Source organism: Trachemys scripta, chromosome 1, assembly GCF_013100865.1.
Source record: "Trachemys scripta elegans isolate TJP31775 chromosome 1, CAS_Tse_1.0, whole genome shotgun sequence".
Classification (NCBI taxonomy): domain Eukaryota; kingdom Metazoa; phylum Chordata; order Testudines; family Emydidae; genus Trachemys; species Trachemys scripta.
Window position 1 is genome coordinate 138,967,808 of NC_048298.1, and position 14,909 is coordinate 138,982,716.

At 50.1% G+C, this 14,909-nt stretch overlaps 1 protein-coding gene across 6 annotated transcripts in view; it reads right to left on the bottom strand.

The window, feature by feature from the left end:
• ATN1 (atrophin 1) overlaps window positions 1-14,909 on the bottom strand; it is an 85,076-nt gene that overhangs the window by 12,624 nt on the left and 57,543 nt on the right. For 5 of the 6 annotated variants that reach the window (XM_034787041.1, XM_034787051.1, XM_034787071.1 and 2 more), the window contains 4 exons: window positions 5,623-5,840; window positions 5,260-5,397; window positions 4,817-4,930; window positions 767-2,640 (listed from right to left, as the gene is read on the bottom strand). In XM_034787041.1, coding sequence (XP_034642932.1) covers window positions 767-2,640; window positions 4,817-4,930; window positions 5,260-5,397; window positions 5,623-5,700 — 2,204 coding nt within the window. In that variant the 5' untranslated portion in view covers window positions 5,701-5,840. The remainder of the gene's footprint in view (window positions 1-766; window positions 2,641-4,816; window positions 4,931-5,259; window positions 5,398-5,622; window positions 5,841-14,909) is intronic. The other variant, XM_034787081.1, reaches the window with a different exon arrangement.

A 14,909-nucleotide genomic window follows, 5' to 3' on the forward strand; every position in this document is an offset into this window, starting at 1 on the left:
ACCTCAAATGCAGCAGCAGAAAGAATATTTTCCTTGTGTAAAAAGACTTGCTAAATATTGATTCTGTTAAGGCTGAGCTTCAAATTAAAGTTTATTTCAATTGTACATGTAAAGAGTTTTATGAATTGATTTCAGAACAAAGATGTATTGAAATGTATGAAAACTGATAAGTACCATTTTAAACAGTTCACTGAAGCTTATGATATTTGTATTGTATATATGAGGACACAAAAAATGTACACTTAAGAGACAAATACATGATATGCTAAGGGAAATGGTGTTTCCTAAAATGTCCCTTAAAATAAAGAGTTGTCCCTTATTTTTCATATGGTTTTCCCTTACTTGCATCCAGCAACCTACCTCTGTGGCCCAATCTCCTTCCCCAAACACACAGGGTGAGATTCTCATCCCCTCTCCCACCACTGTATGCCACTGTGACAGCTTACAGGTACCATAAACCAAAAGTCCACGAGAAAATTCCCTGGTATAGGCTCTGTGTTGGGCTGCAACGATGCCCCCCCTGCAAACTGGGTTGCTCTAATTTATGCGGGGGCTGCAGCGACCCAGCCCTTCCTGGATGCCCAGCACAAAGGCCCACCCTCCGGATAGGTCACTCTTTTTGACTCCAGTGGGGGTTACTTGTTGCTGCAGGCCCTGGAAAGCTGCCGTTCCCCCACCCTCCTCTCCCCGCTTCTTTTCTCCCTCTGTCTCCATGTTCCTCCCTCTGTCTTATTTTTCCCTCTCTGTCTTGCTCTTCCCTGCTCACCTGGCTGACTGGCTGGCATGACTTGGTACGTCCACCACTTTGGGGGCTGGTGAGGGACTCCGAGCCGGCGGCATTGGGCTCTCCGGGGGCTCGTACTCCTCTGACGGCTCTTGCTTGATCTGTGCAGCGCTCAGTGGTAGTGGTGGTAGGTGGGGAGCAGGGGCTGCCATGCCGCCAGGCAATGGGGGGGCAGTGGGAGCAGGTGAAGGGGCCTTGTAGCTGCCAGCGGCTGGAGAAGAGGTCATTCTGTACCCGGGGGGCGTGGCTGCACGGAACGATGAAGAGGAGGAAGAAGGGGGTGAGCCTGGCTTGTAGGGAGCTGGGGGCTGGAATGTGGGGGCAGGTGAGCCTGCCCGCTTCCCATAGGGGGCCACAGTGGAGGGAGGAGCAGGGGGTGACACCGTCTTGTAGGGGGCTGAGGAAGAGGCCATGGTGGCTATGACAGTGGAGAGGGTGACAGAGGCAGAGGTGACTGGTGGGCCAGCTCCATGCGCAGGTGAGGGTGGAGGTGGTGGAGGGAAGGCGTAGGCAGCAGGACTCTGCCCTTGGGGGTGAGCGCAGACACCTGGGTATGTCCCCTGGGAAGAGGAGGAGGAGGAGGAGGAGGAGGAGGCTGAAGGAGCCTGGCTGTATGAGGCCTGGCTGTGGGGTGGGTAGAGACGTAGCCCATAGGCAACATGTGAAGGGTGATGAGTGCTTGACTCCAAGGGGTGGGGGTAACCTCCAGGTGGCTGGGGAGGAGCTGCTGTGGCTGGGGAGACCCCCCCTCCAGTGCCATGGCCATGGTGGTGGTGCTGCTGTGGTGGCTGCTGGGAGGGCTGGCCAGGGAAGGAGGCAGTGGGGTGGGAGCTGGTGTTGCCCAGGGGGCGGCCATAGGGTGGTGGACCCTGGCTCCACACGGGCTGGGAGGGCAGAGAGGGCTGGGTGTACTTGGGGGGCTGGCTGGAGATGGAGAGGCCACTAGGTGGGGGGAAAGAGTGGGCATAGGAGGCACTGTAGCTGGGCAGGGCCTGGGCAGGGGGAGGTGGAGGGTACTGAGCAGAAGAGCTGGGTGGAGGGGGGGCATAGGGGTAACGTGAGGGGGGTGGGGCAGGTGCCTTGTCCTGCCCCATCCCGTGGGGCGATGGGAGGTGCCCACTCAATGCCTGCCCCACCATCCCAGGCGAGTTGGAGTTGGTGGACGCATTATTCAGTGGGCGCAGGGCTGGTGGGGGAGGCAGGTTGGCTGTGACATGGGGGAAGGAGGGGGCAGAAGCTGGGGGTGCTACCAGGGGGTTGCCTGGGGAAGTCTTCTGAGGGGGTAGCCCCCCTGCCACAGAGGCCAGGGAGATGGGAGTAGTGGGTGGTGGGTTGTGCTTGGCACCAAGGGTCTGTTCACGCCCTCCTGGCACTGGGAGGCCCCCCCCTCCAGTAGTGGCTTTGGGCCCCCCCTGGACCACACTGGCAGTGGGATAAAGAGGAGCATGTGTAGCAGAGGAAGAGGAAGAGGAGGCAGGCACTGGTGGTGCCTGGGCCTGGAAAATCCTCGATGCCTGAGTCTCAAGTTGAGAGTGGTATCCACCTGCAGGGGCCTGAGGGTGGACCTCGCCTGCTAGGCTGAAACCTGGCTCGAGTGGACGGGCTAGGCTGTCAATTGGAGGGGCAGGTGGGGGACTCTGGGGGAACAGTGAGGGATGATGGTAGGAGTGGGGTGGCCCTTGGGACAGCACAGAGGACGAGTCTGAGTCATTCTCCACACTGCCTGGGCTGTAGACACTGGGCGAGGTGCTCCGGTTATCCTGGTCAATGTCCCGTGGGTCACTGCTCATCTCATCATTGAAGCTGTGACCATCAAGGCTGTCAACATCCGAGGGAGACTGGGGACATGGTAGCTCCTGAGGTACAGAGAAGAGGGAGATATCAGACAGCCCCTCAGAGCATGAGCAAAAAAGTTAACCCTTTCTGAGCCCCAGAGATTCTCCTTTCTGAAGTTCTCAGCCCCTCGCTATAGGAGCTGAGAAGGAAGGTCACCCTTTTCTGACACCCCTTACATGTAGTCCCCAGTGACTCTCCTCTCTGGAGGCACCAAAGAAGGTTGTGAGATGCTCCTCCTCCCCTGGCCCTACTTTATTCATGTCCCAGAAAAGGTAAAGGCAACAGATTCACAGCAGATGGAAGCAGATGTCCTTTGGCAGTGTATTTATAACAATCCTAGTGCCTTCCATTTGCAAAGCTCCACTTATTTGACAGACATTAATGAATTAAGTCTCATGACCCCGGGGAGGTCGGTAAGTATCATTGGCCCTATTTGACAGAGGGGGTAATTGACGCACAGAGAACAGTTATAAAGCAGGAGTGTCAAACGTATTTGGAAGAAAGAGCCGAATTCTGGTCTGTGGTCCAGGCTATAATTCAGGACTATTCTCCTCCACAGCAGTGGGAGATTTGTACAGAGATCAAGGGGAGAATATGGCCTTTATGAACTAACTAAATATTCAGTGATTATTTATTATTTTTTTAATGCCTTATCGTCACATTCAGCACTGAGGAAGGAAACCCACAGCCTGTTGGGCCATTGCTATCTCTGCCCCTCATGTCTCTTCCTTCCCATCCCCCTTTCTCTATTGCTCCCCACCTTCTCTGTTCCTGTCTCTGTGAATCTCCTCTGAATGTCCTTGGACCGCACTGTGCCTATGTGGTTCCTTCATATTATGTTTGTTGTGTAAAGAGCAAAAGACCCAATAGGGACTGAGGAGTTCCCTCCTCTGAGTCCTCATTTCAGGCTGTCTGCAGACCCAGGCAGACAACACTGAATCAGTTACACTCGGGTCACATTCAAAAGGTCATTTCTGCAAGCAGAAGGGCAAGAAACTTACTTCTCTAAAAAATGAAAGCAGAGATTCTGGAGAATGTAACTATGTCCTGCAGACCACACGAACACATCATGCAGGCCAGATATCTGATACCCCTGTTACACAGGAAGCATGGTCTTGTAGTTAAGGTATTAGACTGGGACTTGGGAGATCTGGAATCAATCCCTTGCTCTGCCACAGACCTGTGTGACACTGGTCCAGTCACTTCACCTCTCCGTGCCTCAGTTTCCTATCTGTAAAATGGTATTAGTATTCTGTGGATTGCAGTCACGTGTAGGAAACCCATTATGGATCAGGACCCCAATGTGCTGGGTGCTGTACTCACATATAACAAGAAGGCCCCACTCCAAAGAGCTTAAAAATCCTGCACCTGTCTTGTCTATTTAGAGGTAAGCTCTTTGGAGCACAGCTTTTTCTTACTGCGTGTTTGTACAGCGCCTACAGCAATAGGCCCAATCTTGGTTGGGGCTTCTAGACACCACTGAAATGCAAACAGTAATAAGGAGAGGGAAAGGACTTGGCAAAGATCATACACTGAGTCAGGGGAAGAGCTGAGAATAGAAACCAGGAGTCCTGATTCCCAGTCTCCTCTGCTCTAAACTGTTAGGCCCTATAGCCCTCCCAGAGCCAGGAAGAGAATTCATGAGTGTTAACTCATATAACCACTTAACTAGAATCATTGTAGGGCAGTTCCAGACAGTCCAGACACACAATCAGTGTCCCTGAATTGACAAAGCAGCAAGCTAGCTGATCACATCCAGGGCTGCTTGGAGGTCCCAGACTAGCTGGCTGAGCCAGACCTAAATCCGGCAAGTGATGATTTGTGGCCAGCATGATCTCAACCCCAGAGGACAAGTTGGACGGAAGATATGCTAGACCTGACAGGGATATCCTGGGGAACTACATGCTCCTGGGTTCTGGGGAGCCACCTCCTGCCCCAGAAAGGGAAGTGCTGCGACTGGGCCAAGCCCCTGAAATGTGGGAGGAGGCCTATTTATGGGTGAGGATTGTCTCGTCTTGCTTGGTAAAGCCTGTCAGCCCACAACCAACACAATGGTGTGATCCAGTGCAGCCAGGGCAGCAGGCTTGACGGCTCCGTGGACCTGATCCAGCGCAAGAGGGAGGGAGGGGAACTCCCAGAGGCTTTCTTCCTGCACCAGACCATGGAGGTGTTTTTGGGGTGCAAAGGGAAACTCACCTCAGTTTTGGTTTTCTTGGGGGCATTGCTGTCCTCCCCTTCACTCTCTGAAATCTCCTCCATCCGGCCCTGCTTGTTACCCTTGGGGGTACAGGACTCCTCCACCCGTCCTTTCTGCAAGGGAGAGGAAAGAAGGGTCACACATGGAACTCTTTCCCGAAGCTCCCACAGTGGGTGAGAGACAGCTGACATACAAGTGATTTGTACACAAAATGACAGATTGGACAGATTGACACAGGACCTTGGGGATTTAGGAGTCATGGTTTCTCTAGCAGGTCACAACCTAGCAAAAACAAACACTGAAAAGGGTCGGTGGGGGATAACCTCTTGGTAAAATGGTTGGGGGATAAGCAAGTTCCTGAGGGCAGGGTGGAAGAACCAATCCCTGCCAGGTTCTTGATGGACCTCATGGTACCACTCAATATCACACTAATGTTTCCTACCTTATTGGTTTGCCGGGATTTCTCAGTTTTGCCATCACTGCTAGAAGTGCTGATGCCACCTGGGGAGGCTCGGCCCCGTGACCTGAGCTCCTCTCGGGGTCCGGGAGTCTCCTTCTTCCGTCCACTCCGCATTGACATCTCAGATGAGAGAAAACACACTGAGTGCACCCTGCAGCTCCCCCTGCTATGCAATCCCTGCCCCACCTTCCAGCTCTGCTGAAGCCCTCAGTGTTAACCCACAGCATTCCACTGCTCCAGTCCTACATTCACCACATAGCTTTTCTGATGCACCTCAGTCCTGACCCACAGCTCTCCTTCTTTTCCAGTCCTTGATTCCCCACCACCTCCTCCCCTTTCACATACCGAGTCTTTGTTCTGTCGAGTCTTCATTCTTTTGGGTGTGGGACCCCCATTCTCCTTGGCCCAGTTGGATGAAAACATAAATTTGTGTCACTTTCCCCCACTTCCACTGTTCCCCGGGAGACTGAGATGATGGCCTCAGGGATTCGGGCAGGGTCAGCTCCTCCGGAAGCGGGGGGTGGGGGCCTCACTCCAGAGCTACTACAGGTTCTTAGTGGACCCTGAAAGACGGAGAGGGAGACAAAGACAGAAAAATGGAAAAAGAGAGTGAGTTGTGTGTATGAGGCCACTTCACACCAAAATTTCAGCTCATGATATAAATGCCAAAAAATTACTACTGTTGCCATATCTTTTATTTATAAACCTGGGGATCTTCACTAATAAGAGATAATAATCTTAATGCTTGCTCACTGGATGTCCATAGAAAATTATTTAAGATTATTATCTCTTACTCCCATTGTAGTGGAGTGGCACCCATGTGATGGAAGAAATCGGTCCCCTCAGTATTTGGGGTGTTGAATTTTTACATTATCGCAAATTGTTTTTACATTTCATTTCCCTGGTTACTTTTTTACTTAAAGGAGGGATTAAAAAAAAAAAGAAGCTGCTTAAAAACATTAGCATTTAAGTTCACAATCATGATTCTTCTGACTTTATAAGCAGTTCTTTGCAGCTGGTCTCAGTGCAGTCCAGACCTTAATACTCTTGCCCAGTTACGTAACAGTCATAGCTCACCCAGAGAAATGGTCTCCAAGTGGCCTTTGCTGGGGGTTACATTATGCAAACTCAGCCCCAACAATACACACATCCATGAATGCACCACATTTGCAACAAGCTTATTATACAGAGATGCTGACAAGTCCTGTTCACGCTGTACATCTGCAGGGATGCCCAGTATACACAAGCATGTGCACTTTAACTTGACTTTGCAAGCCACAAACAAAATCTGGCCCATTTAACTCTGAATCTTTCCTCAGAACTAGACCCCTTTGATCTTTGAAGTGTTTTCGGTGGCTCTTCTCTGAGCTCTCCCAGCTTGTCACTGTCTTTCTGGGATTGAGGGGTCAATGGCTGAGTGCATGATTCCAGGTGGGGTTTCCTCAGAGCCACACAGAGAGAGACTATCCCATCTCTGCTCTTGGATATGCGCCCTCTCACAGACTCTATCCCTAGGGTGGATAGTTCCCAGAGAGAAAAGTAGATCTAGTGGATAAGGCATTAAGATCAAGGAGTCAAAGCCTCCATTGCATCTGAGATGACTGACAGCTTTGGAATGGGATGGGGTTTAATGGGTTAGCACAGGGAGATTGGGAATCAGGATTCCTACAGCTCTGGGTGGGAAGTGGGTCCTAGAGCGTTGTAGCAAGGGAAGTCAGGATACTCTAGATTCTATTCCTTGCTCTAGCAAGGGAGTTTGGGTCATATTCTATGATTTTATTTTTATTTAATTTATTTATTTTTAGTGGGTTAAAGCAAAGGAACTGGGAGTGAGGATTCCTGGATCCCATTCGCAGCCATGCCTTTGACTTGCTCTTTTACCTTGGGAACTTCTCTTTCCTGTATCTCAATTTCCCCATCTATAAAATGGGGATAATTGATACTGACCTACTTCTCGGGGGAGTATGAGATCTATTTAATTAATACTTTCAGATTGCTTGGAGATCCTCAGATGAAAGGCACTTGCGACTTTAATTTCATTCATATTTTATCTGCCCCTCATGCTGCAGGTCATCTAGGGCCCATATAACAATTTCCATACAAATTAACTTAGCTCTAGTCTTTACTAGAAAAATGCACTGATTTAACTAAAACTGATTTAAAACTGATCTACTTAAACCAGTGCAAACCCCTTATGTAGACTGTAGTGGGGCGGGTGTCCCACTCCTGGAGAATTTAGGCTGCAGCAGGCCAGTGAGCCTGTGCAAATAGGCAGCCAATTGGAGAAGAGCTTATTGGGAGCCAATCAGGGCCCAGATTGGAGACAGCCAATCAGGGCCAGGCTCAGCCCTATAAAAAGGCTGCTCAGGGAGAAAGCACTCAGTCTGCCCCAGACCTTCAGAGAGGAAGGGATGGCTCAGTGGTTTGAGCATTGGCCTGCTAAATCCAGGGTTGCGAGTTCAATCTATGAGGGGGCCATTTAGGGATCTGAGGCAAAAATCTGTCTGGGGATTGGTCCTGCTTTGAGACTAGATGACCTCCTGAGGTCCCTTCCAATCCTGATATTCTATGATTCTATGAAAGTCTGCCTGCTGAGGCGCTGGGCAGGCTCAGGGAAGCAGAGTGGAGCTTCAGCCTGGTACCTGCCAGACTGCCAGCCCTGAATAGAAGGGCCTAGAGGGTGCAATGGGGTCAGAGGGGAAGTGACCCAGGGAAGGCTGAAGGCAAAGGGAGAGAAGGAGGGCCAAGAGGCTGCCGTTAGAGGGTCCCTGGATTGGGACCCAGAGTAGCGGGCGGACCTGGGTCCCCCTCTTTCCCCCTTGTGCTGCACTGGGCCATGGAGCAGGGGCCGAGTCAGGCTGCAACCTGCCCCCTGATGTAAGAGGGGCTAGACTTGGGTGTTGTGGCAGGCTGCTGAGGCTGGTGCAAAGACTTCTGTTAACCCCCCCCCCCCCCCGAAGGGGGTGTGGATGGACTGAGGGGCACTGCCGGAGGGCAGTGGTCCTGAAGAGGATGCCGCGAGCTGGAGAGCAGTGTGGGCTCAGATGCCAACCAAGGGCAAGACAACGGGTGGGACACCACCAGAAGAGGGCATTCCTCTGGACTGAGCTAATTCCCGAGACGACCAGCAGGAAGTGCCGGGTGGTGAGTCCCAACCCTGTTACATAGACCCACTTGAATCAGTTTCAATATTGCTTTAGCTTAATTTGGTCATTGGTGTCTAAATCAATCCAGTTAAACTGATGAGATTTATAGTATAGTAAGGCCTTAGAATCAACATTTCTCAAGTGAATTTCCTCATAATGCAAATACTAAAAAGCAAGGAAATTCTAAGCTAAAGACACCTTTCACATGCAGTTTCCAAGCATTAGCCCAGTGCCATCATAAGACATAAATGACACCAACACGCCGATAAACTCTCTAACACACACACTTTAAATTCAACAATACTATCATCCTCAAGTCACACATCAAACTATAATGCACAATTTTAACTCAAACCTTCTAACACTACGTTATTTAATAGCTTAATAATGACAACTAGTCTTATCTCCACATACCACACTCATGTCAGAGAAAGAATACAAAGCTGAATACACTCCTAATTTCTTTCTTATCAGAAATGTTTCCTGGAATAGCTACAAAATGTAGATCAAATGTACAACACACAATTTCAAACAGACACAAATATTATGCACATTTTAAAGTGAGAGTAATTACCCACTAGAACAGATTACTGAAGGCTGTCATAAAATCTCCATCACCTGGAATCACTACATCTTTCTAAAATATATAATGTAATTTAATCACAAATTATTGGGCTCAATACAGGAATTTCTGTGTGAAATTCTGTGGCCTGTTATATAAGGGGTCAGACTGGATGATCACAGTGGTGCTTTCTGACCTTTACATTTATGAAATAAAAACATGGTCAGCCTTTCAGATCTACATTCATAATGACATGGAGAATGGCAGGGACCCCTACTCACAATAGTTAAGTCCCAGGCAGACTGCGAAGAGCTACAAAAGGATCTCTCAAAACTGAGTGACTGGGCAACAAAATGGATTCAATTTATCAAATGGAAATTCAATGTTGATAAATGCAAATTAGAAAACATAATCCCAATTATACATACAAAATGATGGGATCTAAATTAGCTGTTACCACTCAAGAAAGAGATCTTGGAGTCATTGTGGATAGCTCTTTGAAAACATCCGCTCAATGTGCAGCAGCAGTCAAAAAAAAAACAGAAAAAAAGTTACTCACCTTCTCGTAACTGTTGTTCTTTGAGATGTGTTGCTCATATCCATTCCAATTAGGTGTGTGCTTGCTGCATGCACAGTCATCGGAAAGTTTATTCCCTAGCAGCACCCGTGGGTTGGCTGTGGAGCCCCCTGGAGTGGCGCCTTCATGGCGCTCAATATATGACCCTGCCAACCTGGCGCCTCCTCAGTTTCTTCTTGCCAGTTACTCCGACAGAGGGGAAGGCAAATGTGTTGCTCGTATCCATTCCAAACCTATCTCGAAGAACAACAGTTACGAGAAGGTAACTGTTTTTTCTTCTTTGAGTGATTGCTCATATCAATTCCAATTCCAAGCCTAGTTATGGAATCACTGATTGGAGCACCGTTCTGCCGAAAGCCGCATCATCTCTGGCATGCTGGATGATGGCGTAATGAGAGGTGAATGTATGTACTGAGGACCAAGTTGCTGCCCTGCAGATTTCTTGTATTGGGACCTGGGCCAGGAATGCCGCCGATGAGGCCTGAGCCCTTGGGGAGTGTGTTGTAAGAGCCGGGGCTGGTATTTTGGCTAGCTCATAGCATGTGTGGATGCATGACGTAATCCAGGAAGATATTCTTTGAGCTAAGACCAGGAGCCCTTTCATCCGGTCTGCCACCGCTATGAACAACTGGTTCAACTCCCTGAATGACTTAGTGAGCTTGATGTAAAAAGTTAGTGCTTGCCGAACATTCGGGGAGTGCAGCCTCTGCTCATGGCTACTGGCATGAGGCTTAGGATAAAAAACGGGCAGGAAAATGTCCTGATTAGTGTGGAAGCGTGACACAACCTTAGGAAGAAAGTCCGGGTGAGGTCTAAGTTGCACCTTATTCCTGTGGAAAGCTGTATGAGGTGGGTCTGAGGTAAGGGCCTTTAACTGCATCCGAAGAAGTGAGGTTTTTACTCACGAAAGCTTATGCCCAAATAAATCTGTTAGTCTTTAAGGTGCCACCAGACTCTTTGTTGTTTTTGTAGATACAGACTAACACGGCTACCCCCTGATACTTGGCCTTTAACTCAGACACCCTCCTTGCTGAAGTAATGGCAACGAGAAAGGCTACCTTCCACAACAGATAGAGAAGGGAGCAAGTCACCAGTGGTTCAAATGGGGGCCCCATTAGCCTGGAGAGGACCAAGTTAAGGTCCCACGCAGGGACAGGCTATCTGATCTGGGGATGTAGCCATTCCAGACCATTGAGGAACCGACCAACCGTAGGAAGGCCGAGATAGCAGTGAGGTGTACCTTTATGGATGGGGTCTTGCTGTTTCAGGCACAGAAAGGTACTCTAAGATGAGAGGTATAGGTGCCTGGAGAGGGGGTGTACAACGCTGGTCACACCAACAAGTACATCTTTTCCACTTTGCCAGATATGTGGCTCTAGTGGAGGGCTTTCTGCTTCCGAGTAGGACCTCCCTTAGAAGCTCCATGGGATTCAGCCATGAAGCTTCCAAGCCGTGAGGTGGAGGGACTGCAGGTCGGGGTGATGAAGGTGACTGTGGTCTTGAGTGATCAGGTCGGGGAGGAGAGGCAACGTGCCAGGGGTGTCCACTGACAGTTCCAGGAGTATGGTGTAGCAGTGTTGTCGAGGTCATGCTGGTGCTACCAGAATTATCTCTGCTTCATCCTTGTGGACCTGGAGTAGGGAATGGGAGAAAGCCATAGAGCAGGCGGCCTCCCAAGAGTAGCAGGAATGCGTCCATGATTGAGCCTGGGCTGTGTCTCTGGAAGGAGCAGAACATTGGGAACTTTCTGTTGCTCTGGGGGGCGAACAGATCAACCTGGGGAAACCACTCGTGATTGCAGAAGGACCTGCTGAGGTGGTCCGCCAGTGCGTTCTGAACTCCTGGTAGATAGGATTCTTCCAGGTGAATGGAGTGGGCTATGCAGAACTCCCACAGCTGGAGGGCTTCCTGACATAGGGGAGAGAACCAGGCTCCCCCCTGCTTGTTGATGTAAAACATGGCAGTGGTGTTGTCCATCAGAACTGCTACGCACTGACCTTGTAGTCGGGCCTGAAAGATCTGGCATGCTAGTCGCACTGCCCTCAGCTCCTTGATGTTGATGTGGAGGAAGAGCTTGTCCTGCGACCAAAGGCCCTGTGTTTGGAGGTCTCCCAAGTGCGCTCCCCATCCCAGAACTGACGCGTCCATTACTAGGGACAAGGAGGGCTGAGGGCTGTTGAAGGCAGTACCAGATTTACCATAGCGCCAATGGCTCCATAGCGCCGGACCCAAGCTCAGAAGGGTCCCATAACACTCATTTCCTCCCCTCTAGCAGCGCTGCAGAAGTGGAGGCCAAGAGAGCAAGGAGCCTCAGAGCAACAGGGATCCAACATGGGAGCTGAGCACCCAAGGGGCCCTGGGAGCTGTAGTTCCTTGGCCATCTCCCTGCCTATAGAGCCGGCCCTGGACCAGGGAAGGAATTACATTTCCCAGCATTCCCTTGGCAGCTATCAACAGGAAAGGGAGTGGGAGGGAGTGAGGAAGCTGAGACCCCATGAGCTGCAGCTTGCTGTGAATGGAGAGCTGGCTGCTAGAAGTGGGTGGCACAGTGAATGGGGAACAAGTATGCCCAAGGAGTAGAAGGCTTTGGCCCAGATATCACCCTCAGAAGACTTCTCCAGACTGGATTAGGGATGCTGGTGTGACCTCGCCCTGCAGCTCCCAAAGAAGGAATTGGGTGGACTAAATGGACAGTGCACCTCTCTATCTGAAGCCTAGCAGGGGAGGTATGTGGATCCCACTAGAAGTTAAAATGATAAGTAAGGGAGGGAAGGCTCTACTAGAGGACCTGGGCAGCTTTAGATACAGTACCAGGCACATAGGAGGATTTCCATGTCTGAGCCATGGAAGCAGAAATTGGCTTTTCCTTTCCAGATTTATCTAATATTCAGAAAGGGAATTTAGCACCTGCCTTCCAGATCTGAACACTCTCAAAATTCAGGAGTGCTCAAGCTCAATTTAGGCTGCTGTTACTTAGAATCATAGACTCATAGAATATTAGGGTTGGAAGAGACTTCAGGAGGTCATCTAATCTAATCCCCTGCTCAACTAAATCATCATTTCTCCCAAATCAAATATGCTGATCCACCTTAACTTGCTGTAGAAAAAGTAGGATAAAATTGAGCAACAAATGCTGGCATCTCCCCAGCGCTAACTAGGACTGGAATTTCTATTTTCAACAGCCATTACCTTTTTTTTGTTTTGTTTGTTTAAATGGAAGACAGTAATATTGCATTGGCAAATTCCCCATAGAAACGAAGAGTGGAACAAAAGAACAACAAAGGCACCTCAACTTTTCCTCATTTATGTAGGACAGTCTTATAATATGGATCCAGATATCCTCCAATCACACAAGCTGAAAATGGTTCCACTTTACAGCAGTTCTGTAACCATGTGGGAACCAGTCCTGTCTGTGTTCTGTGCACATCCAAAATTCTTACTGAATTCAGAAGTGCCTTGCTTTTGTGAATGGGAAATGGGGGGGAAAGCCATATCACTACCTGATATTTTCAGCCCTTGTAAGCGAAGCAGGTTTACATTTAGTAATTGGGTGGGAAGCCTCTCAGAAAAAGTTAGGTGCTGTAGGAGGTGTTGCTTATTCACTAGGTAATGTGAGACCTTCCTGTTACAATAGTAAACCAGTGCAGCATAGAATGCACTTTGCTCCTAGAGTCTAGAATGGGATCCTTTGCTTCTATACACAGCCCATTAAAGATAATGAAAAGACTCCCACTCACTTCAGCAGGCTTTGGACAGAACTGGTTATACATGGGGTAACTCCACTGTCTTCATAGGGTCCTGGTCCCATAGCGGAGGGGGGCCACGTGAGCTTGTTGCAGAGCTGCTGCTCAGGGATGGGAACCGCCTGGCACCCCAGCTTCCAAAATCATTCAGGCTGCACTTTCTGCACAACTATGTGCTAGCTGAGGGGTGCGTGGGAATTGGTGGCCTCTTCTGCCGGTGATGGGCATCTCAGGTACTTAAAGCCATGGCCTAGAGGAGGGAAGCGCTTAACTGCAGAGTCTGCAGCTGTCTAGGGCCAGTGCAGAGGATTTAGAGTCCCTAGTGCCACTGTTGCAAGGTTCAAGCATGCTCAGCCTTGGAATTGCCACCCCTCTCTTGACTAGTAGCTGCAGCTCTCTAAGGCTGGCTTCTGGCAATTGGCCCCTTGTCTATAGACAGAAAAGCTGCAGGTGGCTCTATGACTACTGGGGGCCATTAAGCTAGAGCTGATAAAGAAACTGGAATTAACCTCAAGGAACAGAGGTCACCAGTAGGAAAGGAATGTCAAAGGATGCATGGAAAGAGGAAGCAGGTCAGGCTTGCAGCAGGAGAATAGCCCCAGCTGGTTGGGGAGCAAGTCCAAAATAGAAACAAGCATGTAGTGGTGATTAGGTAGTAGACTAGCATGTAGATGGGAGCAGAGGGAGAAAGCCCTTGGGAATCTGAAGACACCAGCCTAAGTCCTCACTTTGGGGAAATGGTGTTAGCAAGTGGCTTGCTCAAATGGCAGGATGCGTGCTGAGGGAGGGATTTGTCAGAATTGATCAGGTATCTGCTGGCTTTGGAACTTTGAGCTGAGACTAGGACCACATACTGTGACTGGTGAAATAGGGTTGTACTGGAGACATGGCTATAGAAGGTCTGAATGAGGAAGGAGATAAAACTGTGGGGAGTTTCCCTGATCACTATTAAAGTTCTACTCACTGTGGACACTGGTAAATCCACATGGGTGTACAGCTCAATGAGAAACTGGGGGCTGAGGGAGCTGTGTATGGCAATGCATATAGTCATGTAGAGGTGTGTGATCAAAATGAAAAATGTCTCTGAGATTCAGTACCGGGTATACTATGGCACTACCACACCAAACCCATACTCGGAGTCCACAATGACTACTTAGGGGCCCACAAATATGTTTGGCGCCTGGGTCCACAAAAGGTTAAACCAGCCCTGCTTGAAGGGGACTCCTTTGCACACTGTCCGAGGGTTGAGCCACCACTGAAGGGAATCAAGCACCTGCCCTGGCACTGTGACCACTGAATTCAGGCTGTCACGTCTAGGGTTACCATACGTCCGGATTTTCCCGGACATGTCCAGCTTTTGGGGGCTCAAATCCCCGTCCGGGGGGGAAATCCCCAAAAGCCGGGCATGTCCGGGAAAATCGGGAGGGAGGGAGGGAGGGAGGGCTCGGCTGGGGCCTCTTTGTCTGGGGTCGGCGGTGCGGGGCCAGGGTCGCGGGGCCGGGGGCATGGTGCCGGGCGCGCGGTGCCGGGCCGGGGCCCAGGGGCGCAGTGCCGGGCCGGGGGCCAGGCCGGGCCAGGGTCGCAGTGCCGGGCCGGGCTGGGCG